This window comes from Filicampus tigris, chromosome 17 (genome assembly GCF_054856515.1).
Source record: "Filicampus tigris isolate MCC_2025a chromosome 17, RoL_Ftig_1.0, whole genome shotgun sequence".
NCBI classification, from domain to species: Eukaryota; Metazoa; Chordata; class Actinopteri; order Syngnathiformes; family Syngnathidae; genus Filicampus; species Filicampus tigris.
The window spans coordinates 690,001-700,717 of record NC_141233.1 but is presented as its reverse complement, the minus strand read 5'-3'; the positions used below and the strand labels follow the sequence as shown (position 1 = coordinate 700,717).

Genomic DNA, 10,717 nt, shown 5'->3' with positions numbered 1-10,717 from the left:
GTTTTCTCCGGGTACTCCGGTTTCCTCCCACATTCCAAAAGCATGCATGGTAAGTTGATTGGACTCTCTAAATTGCTCCTAGGTGTGATTGTGAGTGCGGATGTTTGTCTCTGTGTGCCCTGCGATTGGCTGGCAACCAATTCAGGGTGTCCCCTGCCTACTGCCCGAAGACAGCTGGGATAGGCTCTAGCACGCCCCGCGACCCATGTGAGGATAAGCGGTATAGACAATGGATGGATGGATGGATGGAGTACTTTTTACTTCTACTTGAGTCATATTATCTAACTACTGCTCCCTTGGAAATTATGTTGATTTATGTTGAGAACAAGTTTAATTGTTGTCATTTTTGTATGTTGTAATAATATTAAAATAATAATATTGTTTGAAAACGTAAAAAAAATCTTACTGGGTCCCAACAGGGACAAACAGTACAGACATCCATATCTACCAGAACAACAAGATGGTCAAAGGGCGACACCTTGTGGCAGTAACTAATCACTACCTTAAACATACTATTTACTATTTTAATTCTCCTTTTAATTCTTCAATGTCCGTCTAAATGTTTCATTTTATTTGTTTGTATTATTTAAGTGTTGTTAATGACCTGTTTCACATTTTGTTTCATTGTCCCATATTTAATGTCTCTCTCTCATTTGGGTGACTCATGACCGATATCCAAGTGACAGCTCCAAGACCTCCTATGATAGAGATGGTCTTAACTTTTTGGACTTTCATATCCTAAACAATATCTTTAAGATAAATTGGAGAAAAACAATTCTTAAAAAAATCCACTTTCAATCTGGAATTTTATTCCAAATTTTGTTTTTTCTAAACTTGGAGGCCTCAAATTCCTTCTATTCTGTAATTATAATATCTCAAAACTCCCCATTAAACTTTCTAATTTTCATAAGCAGATGCTTCTTTCTTGGTCATTAATTTATAAACATAATTTCTCACCACATAGATATTATTTATGGAACAACAAAGATATTGTATACAGACAGAAATCCTTATTTTATCCCACTTGGTTTTCACAAAACATTCTTCTGGTTGGTCAGTTGTTTGGTTCGAATGGTTTACTTTTGACACACCAAGAGTTTGTTTTGAAATATGGTGTAATTGTTTCTGTTTCTGAATTTAATACTATTGTCAATGCTATTTCTGCTGGTGTCACTATGTTATTTAGGAATTTGGCTGATTACAACTTGACTTTATTACCCATTGATTCAAAACTGAAATCGGGAGGATTTGTTTTTATCCTAATGTAACAATTTTAATTTACCAAAACTCTTTCAAAAAGATGTTGCCTCTGTTCCATATATTGTTTCTTATTGGAATAATCTTGTCAATAATCTCAAGTGGCAAAAAATATGGAATCTATCTGCTAAATATTTGATTGACAACAATATAAAAGAAGTAACATTCAAAATAATCAATTTTTTACAGCGATTTAAAAAAGACATTGACACTCGTTGCTCTTTCTGTGAAGAATCTCCTGAAGATGTTTCATTTGTTTTGGGATTGTCAATTTTTATGTTAAATTTTGGAAAGATGTTTATAATTCTATTTTAGAAGCAAGTCTTTCTCTTTGTTTTGAAAATATATTGTTTGGCTTCAATAATTACTTGTCTAAAAAGAAATATTTTACATTATTAATCTTGGCATACTGATGGCTAAATGGCATATACATAAATGTAAATATAATAATCAGAAACCAAATCATCATATGTTTGTAAATGAAGTCAAACAATATATTAAATCGAACAATATTAAATAAAACAATCCACAAATATAAACGGACAGAAGACTGCATATGTGTGCTCGTTATAATGTTTACACAGTGTAGTTATCTTGGTTACCTTGTTTGTCTCCCCCTGGCTGTTGTTTTTTTGTATAAGTTGTATTTCAAAATAAAGTTATGTAAAAATAAAAAATAGTGTTTTGGCAACAGCTACGGGCATCACCTACTTAATTTGTCCTAGTATATTTACCGTAGTTAATGATAAAAAATGGCCGACTTGCTGCGCATGCGCACCGCAGATTTTTCCTTGATAGCTGAATTTCATCTTGAAGTTTTTTCGTGGCAGAATAGTAATAATGACACTTTGCACATAGGCGCACTTTTTACGTTTTAGGATGTTGATAACATTGTGTTACGTGTATTTGTGGGTGCGTTTCCACAAATGTTATTCAGGACTGATTCGGAACAGACTCTCAACGCTGACAAGCAACAGAAGCCTGAGTTTTACCCACATTTTCCGTTCGTCCTCAGTGTCTGAGCTGACGACGACACCCTATTCAGCACCTCCATTCCAGCACTCGCCCGAGGACATTTTTTTGCAGCTGGGAGACAAGTCAGTCACTGTGGCGGAACTCAAGGTATTTTTATGAAACTGTAAACAACAGTATACATGTCTTTAATGCTTTCGGTGGCACATCTTCGTGTGAATGTAAAGTAACTGGGGACTTTGGAGTCAGTTGCGTGTGATCATTGGCGTATCAGGCCATTTTGGAGGCGACGGGACCGCTTCAAGGGACTTGGGCTGCATTCGAAGAAGGTGGTAAATTGGACTTTTCCGGCCTCCGACCAGGACAAGTGCACTGGAACGCCTCTTTGAAGTGGGAGGTCCGAGTTCTAACGTCAGAAAGAAAAAAAAAAAGGACCGCCGACTTCAATCGAACGTCACTCAAATATGGCGATTCCCCATGCAAACACAGACCGCGAATGGCAAAACATAATTTACAAGATTTAGCTTTACTCATAACATTGATTTACTTATTAGAAATAACTGCATGCAACACAACGAGATTTTTTACTGATATGCCTTTAACTCCCCGCATGATGTTAGTTGGTGAAATGAATGTGGTTCGTTCCAGAATTGGAGGATATTTGGGCTTCAAAATTATTGAAAAATAAACATTTACTTTTCTGTTTTTCTGCCCCATATCCATCAGTAATAATACTATTAATGAACAAAAATACAAATAATAGTTTACAAATAATAAAGTGAGTTGACTGGAGATCATGTGACCCTGTTAAAGGTCAAGGTGCAAACATTTTCCAGTCTGTTAAAATTCATATTCTCATTGGTAATAGGTTTTATAATACAGGGGTACCTCTACTTACGAAATTAATTGGTTCTGGAAGAAATTTCTTAGGTAGAAAATTTTGTAAGTAGAGACACGTTTTCCATGTAAATGCCCTAATCCGTTCCAAGCCCCCCAATATTGAGACATGTTTTAAAAAGCATAAAAATGCATGAAAACATGTAACAAATACATGTTACAATTAGATTATTGCACAATAGATGAGAGTTGTGCATAATGTAAAAAAATAAAGAATAGAGTAAGGAATAAAAATGATGGTCGTTTACCTTTTAATTGCTGTCCTCATCGCTTTTTGCCCTCTTTGGTTCATGTTCTCTCTCAGAAGTGGTTTTTGCCTGGCGTTTTGTAAAGAACTAATTTAATAACGTGGTGACTGTCGATACATTACGGTCATATTCTTTGGCGAGATCAACCAAACGCATCCCTCTTTAATACTTTTCTATTATCTCTTGCTTTGTTTGTATGGATAAAATAAACGATTTTCTCCTCTTTTTTTTCTTTTCCTCGTTTCTAATTCACGTAAAACTATCGGAACACCTCATGGCCCGATGGGCGAATGACGAGGACACTGCATAGACATATCTATCACATATCTATCTACATGTCTATCTGCACACATAGACACATACGGTAGAGGTCCCTCTTAGCCAATGGGATGCCAGGAAGATGCTAGGCTAGCCAATGGCAGAGCAGCTATGAGTATGTTGCGTTCAGGAAACTCCGGAGCTGCGAGTCGCAGCCCATACTGCGAGTATCAGCCCATACTGCGAGTATCAGCCCATACTTTTACCTTTCGCATCCTGAAATTTCTTTCGTAACTAGAAGCAATATTTTCCCGTTGAGGCGTTTCGTAACTTGAAAATTTCGTATGAAGAGACGTTCGTAAGTAGAGTTACCACTGTACATACAAATCACTTCCTGCAAGTTGTCAACCACAGATCGATTAGAAAATAGGTTTTATTTACTCATGTGTTTCCGAACCGTAGATATAGCTAAACCGCTCGCTACATCATAGACCAGACATAGTTTGTTTCAAATGGGTCAAAATAGTGAAAGCTTGTGGCCACAATGTAGCGACCGTTACTTGTTGGGCACATTCAAATCATGAATTTGATCTAAATTCTTTTTGTTCTCGTTCACGTCCTCCACTAATTTCCCCCTCAGTTTAAAAAATATATAGATTTCTTTGTAGCTCAGTTTTAACTCATCGCGCGGAGTGCGGCAGGCCTCGCGTTTTTGAAAAATATTTCACAAGGACTGAAGATATAACACAATACAATGTTTTATCTTTGTTACTTACTGTTTAAGTTTGTTCCTTCTGTTGTTCATTGCAAAGAACTTTGCTTCACACTAATTTGTAAGAGATTTATTGATTGCATTATTTATTCTTTATTAATAGTAATGTGTTACACTTATTTTTACTCCATCCTCTGCTCATTTGATTTAAATTATTGATATTTTGTTTTTAGTCACATTTTGTATAGTTAAAAATAATAGTTGAATTGATTTGTTTGTAGATGTTATTGTTCAATAAATGAATATCTATTACCACAATTAGAAAAAAAGTACATCAAGTTTTGAGATAATTGAGGAGCTTTTGAGCATGGTGTCGCTAAAGAGGACAACGCAAGGAGAGGATTTGTATGAACAGGTGTGGAAACAACGCATCTTGCATATTCATTGACACAAACGTACTACCTGCATGAGAGCTCTTTCGCACGTTTGAAGGGCGCGTCCATCAGTGCACACTGGTAGTCAATCAGCTGGTTTGTTTATTTGTGTGTGTTATCTGGTCCAAACACTTGATGCAAAAGTTCCTGGCCCTCTGTCAAATTTTACATCCCAATGTGGCCCGCTAGACTGAAAGTTTGCCCACCCCTGCCATAGACTGTACAATTTCCATGCGTTACACAACACAGCACATTCAATAGCGACCGAAGTTTTGGAATGAGAGGATTTTGAAACACAGGAGCCGACAGAAGGGGACGTTATCAGACCGTTCATGATTAATAGTCACTGATTCCTCCGGCTACTGTGACGTCACATCTCCAGAAAAAGCAGAAGATGAGGGAGCGCGAGATTCAAACGGCAGAGGACACATTCTAAATTGTATTTTGTGATGAAATTGCTGTCTACCAACGACCTAATCACATTTTAATGACAGTTATGCATTGTAAAGGGGGTTCTAGAGGGCTACAGAAAAGTTCTCAATGTTTGCATCCCAATCTTTAATGTAGTGCAACTCTGTCACTCTAATCACAGCAACAGCAAGGGGGTTGCAAATCCGGACGTATGTTAGCTTTTTTTCAAGTGTAGAAGCTAGCTGTTGAGCTAGCTGTTACTGCTACCCAAGAGGACAAACTTAAGTGAATAAGTAAAGAAAAAAAACTTATTCTGATCATATGCATAACAGGGTTGCATGAGGTAGAGTGAGACGTTCAATCGAGGCTAACTGTGTTATAAAAATATGAAAAATAGAAGACTCTACCCATTTTTGCGGAATTGCCTCGGCTGGAAACATCCTAGTTTGAACCCATCCAAAGTTCGTGCAAGAAGGATACAAGTTTTGACAATATATCTTCACTGTTATGTCATAAACATGACCAGGAAAATTATTATCGACATATTCTTCCGGATTCATCGATGCAAAGTTAGCAGGATAAACACAGTAAGTAATACGCAAGCCTACATGCATATACTGTACATTGCATTTCAAGAACATTTTTCATAGCTACAACTGCATAGAAAGCTTGTAGCTGCAGTTCCCATGTCCATCCCTTGGGGTCAGTCTGAATCCAGCAATGTTTTATTGGTTGGAGATCCCCGCCCCTCCCTCCCTCCCATTGTGTGAAAAATAAAGAAACCTTGAGAGTAGACCACAGATGATGGTCAAACGTGTGAAAACTCAAGAAGCTTGCACACATATCAGACCTGGAAAAAAAAAATCCTCATTAGAGATTTACTGTGACAATTTTTTAGAAAAATTCCAATTCCAATTTGCCAGTACCCCAATGTGGCCCGAGCTGTGAGGTCCCTTCAAAGCTACTCGATGCTCCAGTTGTATTGTGTATCTGGTTTGATTGTGTATGGGCCTCCAGTCATCATGAAGCAATTCTTGTAATACAATAATTAAAACAATAAATTAGTAACATAAAAACAGCCTGATTCCCCTCTGAGCATCCGCTTAGTCCTCTGTACTGGCAATAGCGTCTGGTCCACTGACCTGAGGCAGACAAATGTGTGTAGGAATGGAAGAGGTCAGAGGTGCAAGATGGGCCGAGTCCATTCAAAGGGGAAGTCAACACAAACATTTTTTTTTTTCAAGAATATGTCCTATGCAAGCCCACTAGTTGAAACAGGGCATTCTGATCAATATTGCATTTGTGGAATAAGTGTTAATCCACTCGTTTTTAGCCATCTCTGGGAGCGGCCATTTCCTACGATAGCCATTAAGTAGACGAGCAGCAGCGTTTTGGACCAACTAAGGTCTACACGTAGCCGGGGTTTTGGAAAACGCCGGATATAAGCCTGCGGTTAGCCCTATCATCCAGAAGTCCCTGGAGTTTTTTCAGTGATAATCAATACTTTTACAAAACAGTGTATATACAGTAGTATATGTCACAGTATCACAGTATCACAGTATATATGGAGAGTGATATACTGTACCTATTGGGCTATATTCATAATGAATTTTTTTTTCTTCTGCTTTTTGACAATCAGGTGTATTTTCAGATTAATTGTGTAACAGGTGAAGGAATTAATTTTGGTTGAGCTGACTGTATGGGCTGAAATTTGCGCCACTCCAACTGAATCTGAATAATGTAGATTTGAATTTGAATTGCTAAACTTGAATAATTAATTGAAAAATGAATTTGAATTACATAAATTTAATTAGCATTGTTTAATTTTAATCTTTACTTTTAAAAGATGAATCTGAATTATACAATTTGAATTCCTCACTAAAAATTAAATTCTGTATATTTTCACAGGACTTCAAAATTAATATCTAATCCCCTACAACACTGGTGTCAAACCAAGGCCTGTAATCCAGATCTGGCCCACAACCTCATTTTATGTGGCCCGCGAAGCCAAATCGTGTATTGACTTGACGTGTTTCTTTTGAATTGTCTTCACTTTTTACTAGGGGTGTAACGGTACGCTAAATCACATTTCGGTTCGGTTCGTTTTTTTGGAAACTTCGGTTCGGTATATTTTCAGTACAAAAAACATTTTTTTTTTTTATTAAATATGTTTATTTTGAAAAGATGACAAGTAAATGGTACATTTTTTTGAAAAAATAAATAAAAGCGAACCATTCGGGTGATATTCTAAGAAATTACACCAGAATAAAGAATACACTAACAATAAGAACAATAATAAAGATCTCTTAATTTAGTATTATTAAAACACTGAACACAAAGACACAAAAAAACACTGTCCTGCCGGAAAATGCGGAAAATAACGCGCTAAATTGACAGCCCTAATTATGATAAAACAAGCAATTGACTAATTTCAATAAGCGGCCTGATCATAAAATAAAATCTTCGTCATACCATCAAGGCTTGTCTGTTAATCTTGTCATGTTAATCGTCTTCTTTTGATACATTGCTTCTTTTGATACGTTGCTGAATGTACCCTGTCCTTTCCAAAATTTGAAAGGAAGCACCCTTCCTCAGCCCTCCGTGACCCGATGGCTTGTACCACAAAGGTTAAAGAAGGTTTTATAAATGTTTAGAGCCTATTTTCCGGAGAGCTTGTCACGTGCTCAAAACGAAGATGCTGATTGGACAAAGAGTTCTGCAATCGATTGCACATCCTCATGTACCTGCATGGTTCGTCACATGAACTGAATTTGCGCATTGAAAGTTTGAGTTTTTACTCATCAAACTGAATGTGTAATGTCAAGCGAATAGAATCTGTGTGGAAAAGATAATGAATTATTATTTATGAAAAAATATTCTGAATTGGTATATTTTGTCAGGAATTAAAATTGTATAATTCAGATTCAGGTTTTAAAAGTAAAGATTCAAATTAAACAATGCAAATTCAATTCATGTAATTCAAATGTAGTTTTTCAATTCAATTATTCAAGTTTAGCAATTCAAATTAAAATCTACATTATTGAGATTCAGTTTCTAGTGGCGCAAATTTCAGCCCATATGACTTTTTTTTGGTTTCTGGTAATGCTAGTGGGTCAATTCCCACATCTGTGTTCCACCACTGTTGCCTTTAATTGACAAACCAGTATTTCATTTTCAAACCTGTTATTCATAGACCAATGATGTGCGTGTTCTGTGTTTTCTGTTCTGTCCCCAGTTATGTGATGACAAAATAAAATGGAACGTCTTATCGGGGTCAGCCACTGTTTGTGGTCCAACAATAGACAACATTTCATTCGTCATAGAAGCTGCTGGACACAATGGTGGCCACAGGACACCAAACAATGTACGGTAGGCACCGCACCACATGCTGTTGTGAAACTGACAATTTCATTTTGTTGGCAAATTGTGAAGCCTTAATAAAGATTTTTTGATTTGAAAAATATTATAGATGAAAGGTACTGTACTTTGCAAGAGTCTCAGAGGCAAGATCATGGATTGAAAATGAATGACAACAATTTTACAATGATGCTCAATGTTGAATGAGAATGCCATGTAAAGAGCAACTGGTAACTGCATGTCTTCATGGTATCTGGGCTAAAAAAATGAAGGCCACAGTATTCAATTTCAATTACAGTGATCCCTCGCTACTTTGCGCTTCAACGTTCGCGCCCTCGGTGCATCGCTGATTTTTCAGAAGCATTCATAAAAAAATTAAAATTAAACAACACAGCCATATTGGCAGCTATATTGCAGAAAGACGCATTGTTTCAAAGATATGAGTTAACTCAAAAGGCTTTGTACATACACGCAGGCACGCATAAAGGCGTTGACTGATTCCCAGCGTGAGCTCGACCAACGAGGGCACAAGTGGATTTACTTTTTCCACTGTGTACTATAGCTGACTGGGTGTGCATCATCGCAGCCTCTCGCTTAGTCTCGTCCACTATTCAAATGTGCCGTTGATTTAATCAGTCAAGCCGGATACTTTCCCCTCCGTTTTTGCAGCGCAGCGCGCTCCCGGCCGGCCAGCGGCCCGGATGACTTAGATATCGTGCCAAATAAAGTGTGAAAGTGTTTGTTAGTTTTGTCTTAGGTTGTCTTAAAACAGCGTACCTTAACTACAATCCCGCGTTGAATTTTATCCAAAGGACTTTAATTTATGTTATTGTGCAAAGATAAAGTTAATGCATCATCCCCTCCGGTGGCCATGCTCTTCTTTGTTTTTAAATGAAGAAGAAGAAGAAGAAGAAGAAGAAGAAGACGAAGAAGACGAAGAAGACGAAGAAGACGAAGAAGAAGAAGAAGAAGAAGAAGACGTTTTTACTTTCACGACGACAAGCGTTTTAAAGTGCAGGTTTGGATTAATTACACTACGGCATTCTAGTTAAGGTAAGTCAATTTTATGATAAAAATGAAAACTTTAACGTCGTTTTTATTGAACGTTGCGTTGTGATTGGCAGCTGCCGTGGTCGAAGCTAAATTCTGAACACAGCCTGCAGCTTGGTATTTATTATTGATTTTGTATTTTTAAAGTTAAATTGATTGCTTAACAAGTATTTAGAAGTGTGGGAACCATGTCCGGGTTTGCAACAGCGTAACAGAGGCGCAAATCCCCCCAAATAAAACTGTACAATAAGTATCATATAAAATAATAATCATAATAATAATAATAATAAGTCCGATGCTACTTTGCGGCGGGTTCTGTCTGTTCTGTTTGTACATACCTTTAAAGAATTAAGCTACTGATGGTCACATAAGATGCTTGGTGGTGCGATTATACCATGATTTACATGATCAGATAATTCGACTAATCGCGACTAGTGTTGGTGATTAGTTGACTAGCAAAATAATCGTTTGTGGCAGTCCTGCAGAAGAGCCCTCACAGAGACTCCGCTCGCAATTCCACGTTTTACTGCTGCTAAGTATGGCCAGTGCGGCGGCGGCAGGATAAAAAATATTTTTTATGCCTTTTTAAAGTATTTGACAGTTTTTTTTATCCCCGCGGTATCTAAATGGTATTGAGTATTTTCCTGCATATTGATATCGAGTTTAAAATGTCAGTATCGTGACAACCCTAATACACACACAACTAGAGGTCTCCATTTTTTCCACTTCACTTGAAGCTTGTTCATAAGTAAAATTTTGGTTCACAATACAAATGAAAAAGTTGACCAAGCGACTGCTCGTAATTCAAATTACTCGTAAGGTGGGGTAATGTTACTGTAAGTCAAGGTACCTCTGTATATTGAAAAAGTCTATATAATCAGTCCTAATGTACCTATAATTAGACTGCTTTCATGACATGAGCTTCAACTTTTACAGGTGCTGAAGTGGTCTGACTTTTGCCGACCACTGGCTTGCAGCCCTGGCAAGCCATTCAGGGCAGTGGCTCAGGCCAGTGTTGACGATTTCAGTCGACTGGCCGTAGCTTTTTTGGAGGATCGCTTACAACTGGATAATGGACTTGTGCCATCAAAGATTGTCCGTATGTATCTTAGTAGTTAACT

General features: G+C 37.3%; 1 protein-coding gene across 2 annotated transcripts in view; it reads left to right on the top strand.

Annotated features, from left to right (window-relative positions):
• The first annotated feature begins 2,017 nt into the window (after window positions 1-2,017).
• The window catches only part of hlcs (holocarboxylase synthetase (biotin-(proprionyl-CoA-carboxylase (ATP-hydrolysing)) ligase)), a 51,154-nt gene continuing 42,454 nt past the window's right edge, over window positions 2,018-10,717 (top strand). The window contains exons 1-3 of one of the 2 annotated variants that reach the window (XM_086013003.1): window positions 2,018-2,379; window positions 8,425-8,553; window positions 10,533-10,695. In XM_086013003.1, coding sequence (XP_085869129.1) covers window positions 2,137-2,379; window positions 8,425-8,553; window positions 10,533-10,695 — 535 coding nt within the window. In that variant the 5' untranslated portion in view covers window positions 2,018-2,136. Of the gene's footprint in view, window positions 2,380-8,424; window positions 8,559-10,532; window positions 10,696-10,717 lie in introns of both variants that reach the window. The other variant, XM_086013004.1, reaches the window with a different exon arrangement.